Source organism: Meriones unguiculatus, chromosome 17 (genome assembly GCF_030254825.1).
Source record: "Meriones unguiculatus strain TT.TT164.6M chromosome 17, Bangor_MerUng_6.1, whole genome shotgun sequence".
NCBI lineage: Eukaryota > Metazoa > Chordata > Mammalia > Rodentia > Muridae > Meriones > Meriones unguiculatus.
The window spans coordinates 16333427-16345860 of NC_083364.1; the positions used below are offsets into that span (position 1 = coordinate 16333427).

General features: G+C 54.4%; 1 protein-coding gene across 1 annotated transcript; it reads left to right on the top strand.

The window, feature by feature from the left end:
* The first annotated feature begins 4714 nt into the window (after positions 1-4714).
* On the top strand, positions 4715-12219 carry Bsg (basigin (Ok blood group)). The gene is made up of 7 exons (XM_021641864.2): positions 4715-4874; positions 9842-9998; positions 10221-10303; positions 10410-10549; positions 10848-11124; positions 11512-11536; positions 11722-12219. Exons 1-7 carry the CDS (start codon positions 4808-4810, stop codon positions 11783-11785), a joined length of 813 nt encoding a protein of 270 aa, XP_021497539.1. The 5' UTR covers positions 4715-4807; the 3' UTR covers positions 11786-12219.
* Positions 12220-12434: the final 215 nt, after the last annotated feature.

The following is a 12434-nucleotide window of genomic DNA, read 5'->3' on the forward strand; positions in this document are numbered from 1 at the left end:
GAGTTTTCTCTCCTTCCTCTCTCTCTCTCTCTCTCTCTCTCTCTCTCTCTCTCTCTCTTTCTCTCTCATTGCCCAGTCTGCCCTAGAGCTTGCAGTGATCCTCCTGCTTCAGCTTCTGGAGTGCCAGGACAGACATGTACCAGCACGCCTTTTTTTCCCCCCAGGACAGCGCTGTGCTGAACACCGGACAGCAGACAGCCCTTCTTCAGCTGATCCCTACCTACTACAGAATGGGAACAACCAGGCTCAGCACCTGGTGGTGGTGCACGCCTTTAGTCCCAGCACTCGGGAGGCAGAGGCAGGTGGATTTCTGTGAATTTGAGGCCAGCCTGGTCTACAGACTGAGTTTCAGGACAGCCAAGGCTACGCAGATAAACCCTGTCTCTAAAATACATACATACAAACAGAAAAATAAAGCAGCCAAACAACATGCATATTTTATATCTATATCTCCGTGGAGCGAGGGGAAAGCAGGTGGGGGCTGGGGGAGCCAGGGAGCTGCCGCCACACCCAGAACACATGCAGGTGGCCAGCCTTCCTAGGGCTGGGCTGCGCTGGCGCCTGGCGTGTCTTCTGTGGGCTACTGCTTCCTATCTCTCAGAAGAGCCCGCACCAGGTGGGCCAGTCAAAGGGTCACACAAAACTTCCGACAAAAAGACCTGGCTGTGCTCTCTCATCTGCAGCCAGAGTTCTGGTCCCTGAGCTACGCAGGTGGTGCCTGGGAGGGCCCTTCCTTCCTCTCCCAGAGTCAGGGACTCTGGCTCTCCAGGCCTGAGCACTTCAACCTCATCCCCTGTCGCTGCTTGGATTCTGCTGGGTGTCTTTTTGTCACTTGCGGAGACCTCATCAGGGCTGAGGGAATGAGTGTCCCAGGGGTGGGGTGGGTAGAGCGCCTGCCTCGAATTCCCCAGTCTGGGGGCATGGCTCAGTGGCAGGGCTCCTGACTAGTATGTGAATCTCTGGATTTCATCTCCAGCACAGCACAAAAACAAAATTAAATTTAAAATCCTGAATTTTAGTGGGGAATGGTGGTGGCGGTGTCAAGTGCCTTTGATCCCAGCACTAGGGAGGCAGAGGCAGGAGGATCTCTGTAAGTTCAGAACCAGGCTGGTCTACATACAGAGTGAGTTTTGGGACAGCCAGGGACACACAGAGAGACCCCGTGTTGGAAAACACAAAAAAGAAAACAATAACAATAACAAAAATCCAAAAATCAAAGCAACAACCACAAAAAAGTCCTGAGCTTTAAATAGAGAGCAGAGAGTTCTTAATATATGTATGTTGCAAACAGTAGGTAAAAAAGACCCTAAAAAAGAAATCTAAATTTTAAAATTATGACATTGAAATTTCATGGGTTGGTTTGTGTGTTTATTCTCTCCTTCCCTCCCTCCTTTTGTTTTGGTTACCGTTCAGGAATAGCAGCACACTGACCGTTCAGACACCAGGCTCAGATTAATGCAAGTTGGTTGAATGCTGAAGAAAGACTGACCAGTCAGGGCCATGATGGGCTCAGGAGCCAGACTATGACACAGGTCTGTTTCTTTTTTTTTTTTTAATTTTTTTTTATTTCTTTATTTTACATATGAGTGCTCTATTTTGCATATACATCTGCATGACAGAAGAGGGCACCGAATCTCATTATAGATGGTTGTAAGCCACCATGTGGTTGCTGGGAATTGAACTCAGGACCTCCGGAAGAGCAGACAGTGCTCTTAACCTCTGAGCCATCTCTCCAGCCCCCACAGGTCTGTTTCTAAGGCAGGTTTTTTTTTGTTTTTTTTTTTTATACTAAACAAGGTAACAACCAGGTAACCAGGAATAGGAAGGCAGGAGGCAGCATTACATCATTTTAATTTGCTAAACTTAATCGATTTTTGTTCCAAGTGTATTGTATTGTATCTAGGTAGTTAGACAAAGCACTTTAAGCCGATTGTCTGGGATTTAGGGTAGGGGAGCTACCCTACCCTAAACCTGGGGGCTTTCCAGGTTTCTGGGAGTAAGGAACGTAGCAGGATGTTGTGGTCTTAACTCTAACAGAACACACATTCATCTTTAACTCAAGCTGGACTATGAATTTATCATCTATTGTTGTATTCTAAGCAGCAAGTATTGAACTACTGGATTGTATCCTGGCCTCAGGCAAGTAGGGCCTGAAAACTTGAACTTAAATTTCATGTTATGATCAAAATAAAGACTTGGAGGCAAAATGGCTTCTGATGTGCTAAAGACAATTGGTGTTAACAGAGGAGCCACAGCTATGCTAAGAACTAAAGCAGAGCCAGGGCATGGTAACCTGTCCATGCCTGTAATCCCAGTACTCTGAGAGGCAGAGACAGGCGGATCTCTGAGCTCGAGGCCAGCCTGGTAGACAAAGGGAGTCTAAGACAGCCAGGGCTACACAGAGAAACCCTGTCTCAAAAAAAAAAAAAAAAAAAAAGCTAGGCATGGTGGCACACACTCAGGGAGGCAGAGGCAGGCAGATCTCTGTGAGTTTGAGAACAGCCTGGTCTACAGAGCGAGTCCAGAACAGCCAAGGCTCCACAGAGAAACCCTGTTTTGAAAAACCAAAAAAACCCCAAACTAAAGTAGGTCTCAACGGAGAGGCTATAGAATTTAAGGAGGTTACAACAGTTTTGTTTTTTGAAGCAGGGTTTCTTTGAGTAGCTCTGGCTGGCCTGGAACTCTCTCTGTAGACCAGGCTCACATAGATTTTGAACTCACATAGATCCACCTGCCTCTGACTCCTGAGTGCTGGGACTAAAGGCATGCAACACCACTGCCAAGTTAGTTCTTTTCTTCTTTAATTTAATTTTACGTGTATGTATATTTTGCCTGTATGATGCATGTTGGTGCACCACTTGCATGCCTGGTGTCTGAAGAGACCAGAAACAGGCATCAGATCCCCTGAAACTGGAGTTCCAGAAGGCTGTAGGCTGCCATGTGGGTGTTGGAGATAAAACCTGGGTCTTCTGGAAGAACAGTCAGTACTCTTAAACAGCTGAGCCATCTCTCCAGCCCCCTTTCCTTTTTTTTTTTGGTTTGGTTTGCTTTTTGGTTTGGTTTGGTTTTGACAGGGGTCTCGTGTAGCCCAGAGTAAGATCAAAATGACTTTTTGCCAAAGAACACTGAACTCCTAGTGCTGGAATGACAGGCATGCACCACCATCCCGGGCTTTCCACGTTATCTGCTCATCCTGGCTGTTCGAGAAGCTAGTCGTGGGAGGTCAGGCGGCTAGGATGGAGTCAGGGGAAAGGACTTCAGAAAGCTGCAGGCCATGTAGGGTCAGAGAAGACTCTAGAAAGCCAAGCCTGGGAGGGGGCTGGGCTTCCCGGCCAACCTGAAATTTCCCAGGGGGTTAGGAATTCCACTCAGCCCAGCCTTGTTTGTTTTGACCCTAAGGGCCCTTTGATGCCAGCTGGCAGCTCCCCTGCCTCGTCCTAGTTCTGCACGTAGCTTGAAAGGGCCTCTCCATAGATGCTTTGGGGATTCTGGGCAGTGTGAGGCCTCCGAGCCTCTGAGAAGCAGCTGCTGCTGTGTACGTGCGTCATCAGGCCGGGAGTGATTTACCACTGAGTCCTGGCCCCTCTGACACCAGGCTTTGTCCCGCTCCTGTACTCATCTGTCACCCCTGGCCACGGCTGGGGCCTTCCTGGACATTCCCAAGCCCCTGGCTTCCTGAGCATCCCTCAGTGGAGCTGCTGACTGACCCCTGAAGCTGCTGCCCAACCCCTGCTTACTCCCTCCTCCCACTTTTTTTGTTTATTGATTGAGACAGGGTTTCTCTGTGTAGCCCTGGCTGTCCTGGATTCACTTTGTAGACCAGGCTGGTCTGGAACTCAAGAGATCCAATTGCCCCTGCCTTCGGAGTGCTGGGATTAAAGGCAAGTGCCACAATCAAGGGCAGTACATGCCTTTAATCCCAGCACAGGAGCCAGAGGCAGGTGGCTCTCTGTGAGTATCAGGCTAGCCTCATCTACCTAGTAAACTCCAGGCCAGCCAAGGCTTCACAGTGAAAACACTTTCTCAAACAAACAAAACCCCCAAATTGTGACATAATGTCCACGACAAAAAATAAGTTTAAAACAAAAAAAGGCAAAAATAAAATTTAAAACAGTAACAAATAAAAACAAGCTTCTGCTGGAGAGGTGGTTCTTAGAATTATTGCTGCTTTTCCAGAGCACCACAGTTCAGATCCCGGCACCCACATCAGGGCCACAACGCCAACTCCAGGGGATCAGGGGCCATCTCTGGTCTCTGTGGCACCTGCATTCATATGTTACACACACATAAATAAATTAACAAATAAATACATAGTTTTGTTTGGTTTTGGTTTTTGAGACAGAGTTTCTCTGTGTGGCCCTGGCTGTCCTGGACTCGCTTTGTTGGATTCACAGAGATCCTCCTGCCTCTGCCTCCCAAGTGCTGGGATCAAAGGCGCGCGCCACCAAACCGGCTCAGATGGAGTTTCAAGACAGCCAGGGCTACACAGAGAAACTGTCTCAGAAACAAAACAAAAAAGAGAAAACTTGGCTCCGCAAGGGCAGTCCACCATCCACGGTTCACCCCCTCGTGGGCGTGGCCTGTCCGGTCACGTGCCAGTGCTTCCCAGCCCACCGGCTCCGCTTCTTCAGTGCGCGCGCAGGAGCGGCTGATGCTGGGTACGTGCCTACTCGCTGTGCGCCCGCCGCCCCGCCCCGCGACGCCGCGTGCGTGCTTGCGTCCTTGCGAGCGTGCGTGCGTGAGCGCGCGCCCCGCCCTCTCTGCCTTCTTATACAGCCGCAGCCGGCCCCCGCTTGGACGAGGCGACATGGCGGCCGCGCTGCTGCTGGCGCTGGGCTTCACGCTCCTGGGAGGCCAAGGCGCCTTGGCGGCGGGTGAGACCGGGGTGCTGGGACTGGGGCTGGGGGCAACGGGCCTAGGTTTAGCCACAGATTTGGGGTCCTGAAGGGGTAGGGAGCCACAGTTTGGTTCTCTACTCGGGCTCGGGGATTTGTGGAGGAATAACAGTGGCCGTGGATGACCCCTGAATTGACCTCAGACCTCGGCTGGGCTACCAGGTGGAGGGAGGTGATTGTAGGGACAGATAAATCCAAAGTTAGGGGTCTGCTGGGCTCTGGGGAAACACTCTAAGGTGGAGGGAACTGCCACCTTGCGGTATTCCCCACCTGGGCTTGGGCGATTTGGAGTACTACAGAAGTGAGTGGAAATGACCCCGATTTGGGACAGCTGGAGTTGAGGGGAGCCGCTGCTTTACTGGCTCAACTCTCGGAATAGGACCAACAAGTGACCCTGGAGGTTTGGGGGTACTAGGTTTGAGGGAGTGGGGAAGGGGTGGGAAGAGGTGACTCCGAGGCGGGGGGACAGTAAGGCTTTGGGGCACCATCACCAAGGTTGAGTGGAGGGTGTCTCCACCTGGTTAACAAGGCTGGGAGGGGACCGTGGAGATTGATTTTCTCCTGATGGAGGGGCCCGGGAGCACGGGGATGAAAGAAGAGGCCACGATGCTGAAGAGTCCCCACCTGAGACAGGGCTGGAAAGTAATCCCAGACGGGAGGGAATTGTGGGACTTGGGGTGGGTGACCGCAGTGCTGCCAGGTGGGTAACTTCCTGTCAGAAATGGAGAGATCTGGGGTCTTGGGGAAGTCCCCACCTAGGGGATGTGTCAGGAAATGACCCCGAGTTTGAGAGACCAGGAAGTAGAAGGAGCTACAGTCTTGGTGTCCTCACTCAGGGAACAGAGGGGGAGTGACGGTCCCTAACTTGGGGGTGGGCATGGAGTTGGGTGTGCCACTTTGGTGTCAGCTACCTGGGGAGGATGAGAGGCCGCCTTTCCTGAGAGAAGATTATCTCCCAGGATTGGAGGGACTAGAGTGGAAGGAACTGCCATTTCAGTGTGCCGGTGCTTGGGGGACCAGGCAGATTTGGGATACAGAAGTGCCTGGAGGTGACTCCCCAAGTTTGGACATGTGGGTGAGAGTTAAATGACTGGGAATTTTGGAGACAATGTCCTTGACGTTATAATGGGAAGGTAATGGTATCTCCACCTGGGGGAAGAGTTGGGACACGATCTTGGGGAGTCTTGGGGACAGTGAGGCCTGACACCGTAGGGGTCGGGGTAGAGAATCTGCCACACTGTTTCTATCCAGTGAAGGGTACAGTACCAGAACCTGAGAATGAGACTAAGTCGGCAAAGCCTTTAAGTAACGTCCTTGAGGCTCGGAGGATTGGGAAGGGGCTGAGAGTTGACCTGTGGACCTAGAGGGTACAGAGTGCCTGGGAATGTTGTGTCCTAGGCTCGGAGGAGTGAGTGGAGTCATTGCCCTGCTGTCATATATGTGAAGTTGAGTGGGGAGAATGGTAGTTTCTGTCCCTGGGAATGAGTGCCTGTGAATGGCCCTGGACCGCAGGCCCGGGGACCTGTTGGATTATCATTCTTGATGGGATTTCCGGTGGCTAAGGTCCAGCACACTCAGCTTGCTCCCACCCTGGAGTCTGGCCCATTCCTGCCTTGGGTCTTTGCCTGATTGACGTTCAAAAGGGTAATTGAGGTCCAGGTGGAGAAAGGAGGTATTCAAGGTCATGGCAAGGTTGGTGGAGGAAGGCAGTGTGGCAGGCCGAGAGCACATGGACTGCTCTCCTGCCTACTCCAGACAGCAAGCAAAGGGCAGAACCAAAGCTTGGCTGGAGAAGTGGGACACATGCGCCCCCCCCATCACCAGTAGGTGCAGGAGGGGCAGTGCCTGGCAGTACTGCCCAGGGTTAATCCTGACCCACTTTTTCCAGTCCCTCTTCCTCACCCGGGTGTAGATAACTGTGCCCCCACCCCACAAGGTGGGTGCAGCCGATAAGCTGCTGCTCTGTACGGGGTGGGGAGCCTGGCTGGAGTCAGCCACCCTGCCTGGGCATGGGCCCAGTGCCTTTCTGCCTGCGCTCAAGCAGACGGTAGCCATGCCCAGGAGCCAAGCAAAAAGTGTAGCCTAGAGGCTAATCCCAGCCCTTCCTGGGAACATGCCCACTGCCACCTACAGCCTGTTCGGGGCCCAGGTCAGCCTGCCATGTGTTGGTTTTCACTGTACAGCGTTAGGGGCTCTGCTCAGAGAGCCTGTGTGGCATGGACAATCCTTTTTTGCATAGTGTGGTGATGGGGCCTCACCTCAGGGCTGGGCACGTCTGTCTTGGTTGTGTGAGGCTGTGGTTTGATGCCAGGGCCTCTGACAGGCTGGTGAAAGTACTCCACGCCCCAACTTCACACAGCAGGAATGCACCTCTTTTTCTGAGGGAGTGGCCAGCTTGGCCTCCCTGGCCAGGCCGACTCAGACACTCCTGCAGGGTGTCTTGCTCACATGGGTGCCCCTGTGGTCATCCGGGTCTGACTTAACCCTGGAACCTCAGGTGAGAGTACAGCTGGGGCCAGCCCTGCCTAGCAGGAGGATGGGTGTGGGCTGCCCTCCGCAGCCATGCCCCCTCCCTGCACCCTGTTGTGCTGGCTTGTTTACCTCACGGCCCAGTCTGGCCCTGCTCCCACCCGGCTGTGAGTGGGCAGGGAGGGGGCGCTGTTTTTAGACTGAGGTGACGGCTGGAATCTGTGGGCTACAGATCACATGGCCAGGCTCCCAGCTTGACTTCTCCAGGCTCTTTGGAGGCTCCTGAGGTGGGGTCAGAGGAACGGGTTGCCCTGAGCCTTGCAGATGGTACCTTTCCAGAGGGCCCATGTGGGAGGTGGGTGACAGGGCGTACCACAGGGCACCCTGCATTCCTGAAAGACCTGGCATGTGACCATTAGGCTTGTGGTCCATGGCACATGGCAGCCATGTCCCAGGTAGATGACACCCATAGTGTCTGCTCAGAAACCCAGGTGAGACTGGGGTCCTGGGGGCACCTGTCTTTTCTGATTTCCAGTCCTAGATGAAATGGTGTTGATACAGACGTTCTGGAGCCTTCAGTGAACAGGAAGGGAGCCAAGGGAAAGTCCACTCTGTGGCCCCCTCGCTCGGCAGACCTACTTGCCAGGAGCTGCAGGTCAGGCAGTCTGGGAGATAGGAACTCTGGAATGTAGGTTATCAGGAAGCCATTCCTCCACCAGAGCTGCCAACTGGCTTCCGTACCCCAGGGGCCTTGGGGCAGCTGCTTATCTTGGCCCCACCCCCCAGTGTAGGGCCTCAGGCCCCAAACTCATGCCTTCAGACATCCACACCTTGTGTAGACATGCGAAGACCTGCCTCCCCCTGGGACATATGTCTCAGTGTCCAGGCCCCTATGAAATGCTGAGAGGCCCTATCTTCATTTTTTTTGTTAGTGAGACAACTTTAACCATGTAGCCCATCTGGCCTGGAACTCCTAGCAATCCTGCCTAGACCTCCTGAGTGGTGGAATTACAGTTGAGCCACACACCTGGCTCCTGTTCTCGGGGTTTTTTTTTGTTTTGTTTTGTTTTGTTTTTTGTTTTGTTTGTGGGTTTTTTTGTTTTGTTTTGTTTTGTTTTGTTTTAAACACAGGGTTTCTCTGTGTAACAGTCCAGGCTGTCCTGGGCTTGCTTTTCCATCTAACTTCATACTTCTCCCTGCAAGCAGAGAAAAGGAGTTTGTCGTGTTGGCCCCAGACTTGGTCCTGTGGCAGGCCCTGGCAGTTGTCCTTTCTGCCTGTTTCTCCTCCCTTGTGGTAACGGGTACTAACCTCTCCCATAGCTGGCTTCCTCAAGGCGCCGCTGTCCCAGGAGCAGTGGGCGGGGGGCAGCGTGGTCCTGCATTGTGAGGCTGTGGGCAGCCCTATCCCTGAGATCCAGTGGTGGTTTGAAGGGAATGATCCAAACGACAACTGCTCCCAGCTCTGGGATGGCGCCCGGCTGGACCGAATTCACATCCATGCCGCCTACCGCCAGCATGCAGTCAGCATGCTGTCTGTTGATGGGCTCGCCGCAGAGGACACAGGCACCTACGAGTGCCGGGCCAGCAGTGACCCTGATCGCAACCACCTGACCCGACCACCCAGGGTCAAGTGGGTCCGTGCCCAGGCGAGCGTGGTGGTCCTTGAACGTGAGTGGCCAGGGCACCTGTTTCTGTTTACCTCTTGTGCCATCCAACCCTGGCTCCCACTTCTGTAGAACCAGATGCTGCCCTACCACTTACTGAGGCCTACCTGGGGACATGGGTGGGCTGGACACTCGTTGATGTGCCCTCGCTGGATGCAGGGTGGCCAGCCCTCCTGCAGGTGGGTCCTCAGCTCACAACCCAGGCCTTTGGTCTGTTGTGTTCCACCCTGACCTCCCATCCTGGTCTGCTCTGTGCACCGGCCCTCCTGGCTCACAGCCTCCTTGTGTGTTTGTCTGGTGGGGGTGGGGGTCTGCTGTCAAGTGCTTGCTCTGCCTGTTTACTGCAGCCTGAGGGGTCCAGCCTCCCCAGGACCTTTGGGCCTTGTCTCCAGTTCTGAGTGATGGTCAAATTTCAGTGAAGGGAACGTGAGGCACCTATGTGGTTTTGTTATGTGGGGCGTTAGGCGTAGCGCTACCCTTGAACCCTCTATCTGTAGGAGTAGCAGGCAGGGCATTGGAAATGATTTCTAGTGGGACATCAGCTTGCCTTAGAAGGTTGGGGCTGCCCGGCAGGGTGGCGCACGCCCGTAATCCCAGCACTCAGAGGCAGAGGCAGGCAGATCTCTGTGAGTTCAGGGCAAGTCTGGTTTACAAAGCCAGTCCAGGACAGCCAGGCTATACAGAGAGACCTTCTTCTCAAAAAAGAAGAAGGCTGAGGCTGCAGAGCGTCGAGCACTGTGATTCAAGAAGCAGACCCTGTCAGGGCGGAGACAGGCCGTGGGCCAAGCTGACTGTCTCCCTGTGGCTTCTCAGCGGGCACCATCACAACCTCTGTCCGTGACGTTGGCTCCAAGACACACCTTACCTGCTCTTTGAACAGCAGTGGCGTCGACATTGTTGGCCACCGCTGGATGAGGGGTGGCCAAGTGCTGCAGGAGGACACGTTGCCCGACCTGCAGATGCAGTACACGTGAGTGCGTGGTGCCGTCCCACAAAGCGTAGCCCATGGGGAATTTGGAACCCTTTTGTCTGGAGCTGCCTCAGGGTGGACAGAGTTGTGCCAGGCCCCACACAGCTCTGGACTGGCCACATGGCCTCACCGTGTAGTGTGGGGGAAAGCAAGGCCCTATGGTTTACACGGAGAGCCTGGGTGTGGAGATGACTCCTTCCACTACTGCTCTGCCCCCTGCAGGGTGGACACACATGACCGCTCTGGTACATATTCCTGCATCTTTCTCCCTGAGCCTGTGGGCAGAAGTGACATCGATGTGGAGGGTAAGCTGTGGGGGACCAAGAGGTAGCTGTGTGCAGGCCAGGGGCTGGTGTTGGGCAGAGGACAGGCTCTGTTCTTGGGCATCAGGCTCCCTCCTCATCCTCACAGGGCTACCCCGGATCAGGAGTGTAAAGAAGTCAGAGCATGGCAGTGAAGGAGAGAATGCGAAGCTGGTCTGCAAGTCTGACTCCTCTCACCCTCCTATCAATGAGTGGGCGTGGTTTAAGATCTCTGACTCTGGGGACCAGGTGAGGGCTGTGACTGGGGACGTGGAGTTTGGAGCGGTGCCAAGGGGCAGGAGAGGGCTGCAGTAGAAACAGGGGTTTTAGACATAGGGAGGGTGGCAGAGGGGTGCAGTGAGACAGTCAAAGGCTGTGCTGGAGACAGTAGGGATGGAGAGTGTCACAGAAGGGACACAGGGCTTAAGGCTCTTGGGTGGGGACATGGGGCTTCTGGGACAAGACACCAGGCTGCGGGGATGGCAGAGGGGCTCCCGGAACAGTGGAGGAAAGGCCACGGCAGGCCATGACAAGCCTCTCTTCCCAGCCCATCACTAATACCTCTGACTACAAGTATGCTGTGAGTTCCACACCTGAGAAGACAGAGCTGACCATCAGCAATCTGGACATAAATACTGACGCCGGCACCTATGCCTGTAACGCCACCAACTCCCAGGGCAGTGTGCAGGAGACCATCACCCTGCGTGTGCGCAGCCGCCTGGCTGCCCTCTGGCCCTTCCTGGGCATTGTGGCTGAGGTCCTGGTGTTGGTCACCATCATCTTTATCTATGAGAAGCGGCGGAAGCCAGACCAGCCCCTGGACGGTGAGCAGCCCTGGGTCTGAGTGAGTGGGTAGGGCACCCCTCAGTGCGTTGCCCAGAGGGAGAACAGGGTCTGCTCGTAGCTCACCCTATGCTCTCCTCCCTCACTTGGCCACAGGTGGGTGTCCTGTGTGGGGAGCTCTTCTCTGTGCTGCCTTTAGCTGCAGCTCACACCGAGCTCGGAGTGCAGGGTGTGTGGGCCTCACCATGTGCTGGTCACCAGGTCATGACACCTCTGCAGCTCCATGAGGGTGGCAGTGTGGGGCAAGGTTCAGGCAAACCAGACTGAGGGGCTGCAGCTGACTCCCCAGCCAAAAGGCTCTGCCTTGGAAGAGCCTGGTGGGCACTGACACCTGTCCTCTCTTTCCATGCGGCTGCTCGTTTTCACAGAGGATGACCCCGGCACCGCCCCACTGTAAGTCTAGCTCATCATGGGCTCCAGGGAGCTGCGGTTGTCCTACAGATATGGGAGGGGAGGCCTGGGTGGGTGCAGGGAAGATGGGTGGTTGCTGTTGGAGCAAAGGTTGCAGACTCTCCTTCCACTGGGGTTGAGTCCAGCCTTGTGCCCTTCAAGGACTGAGCCCTTTTCTGTATCCTCAGGAAGGGCAGCGGGCTTCACATGAATGACAAGGACAAGAATGTACGCCAGAGGAACGCCACCTGAGTGGCAGGGCAGGTGGGGGAGCGCCAGGGTGCCTGACCTCAGCGTCTGCCTCCACTACTGTGTCCCATCCCGTCCCCACCTGAGCCAACCCAGCCTGACTCCCTGTCCCAGCCCGGGTGAAGAAGCCTCACCTTGCAGAAAGCCTACCTGGAAGAAACGAGCCACCTGCAGCACCCCTGTCTCTAGTTTAAACTAAATGAGGGTCTCTGCAGAGTCCATTCCTTAGGGGGTTCTGTTTTTATTTTTCCTTCCCTTTTAAGCGTGTCACTACAGCCCTGTGGAGTGGGGAAATGGGGCCTGTCCTTGGTCATGAGGGAGAGGCCAGGGCAAGCTGACTTGCCACCACTTGCTCCCTTGTATGGGACTGCCCATTCCCACCATAGGCAACATGGCTGGGCCTGCTGGGACCCCACAAATAAAGACCTACCCCACCATGTGTGTGTTTGCTGCGTGAGGCTGTGTGGGACTCCAAGACCCCATCTCTGGGTTTGGGAGACAGGATTTTTCTCTATGTATCCTTGGCTGTTCTGGACCCTCTCTATAGACCAAGCTGGCCTTGAACTCAAAATGATCCGCCTGCCTATGTGTCCCCGAGTGCTGGGATTAAAGGCTTATGCCACCACACCTGGCTTCTAAGACCCCATCTTAA

Bases quoted from the DNA above. Each gene is read 5' to 3' on its own strand.
- Bsg (XM_021641864.2), top strand. From the start codon at position 4,808: ATGGCGGCCGCGCTGCTGCTGGCGCTGGGCTTCACGCTCCTGGGAGGC. The intron at 9,999-10,220 runs GTGAGTGCGTGG...TGCCCCCTGCAG, and splicing joins GACCTGCAGATGCAGTACAC to GGTGGACACACATGACCGCT. The intron at 11,537-11,721 runs GTAAGTCTAGCT...CTGTATCCTCAG, and splicing joins GACCCCGGCACCGCCCCACT to GAAGGGCAGCGGGCTTCACA.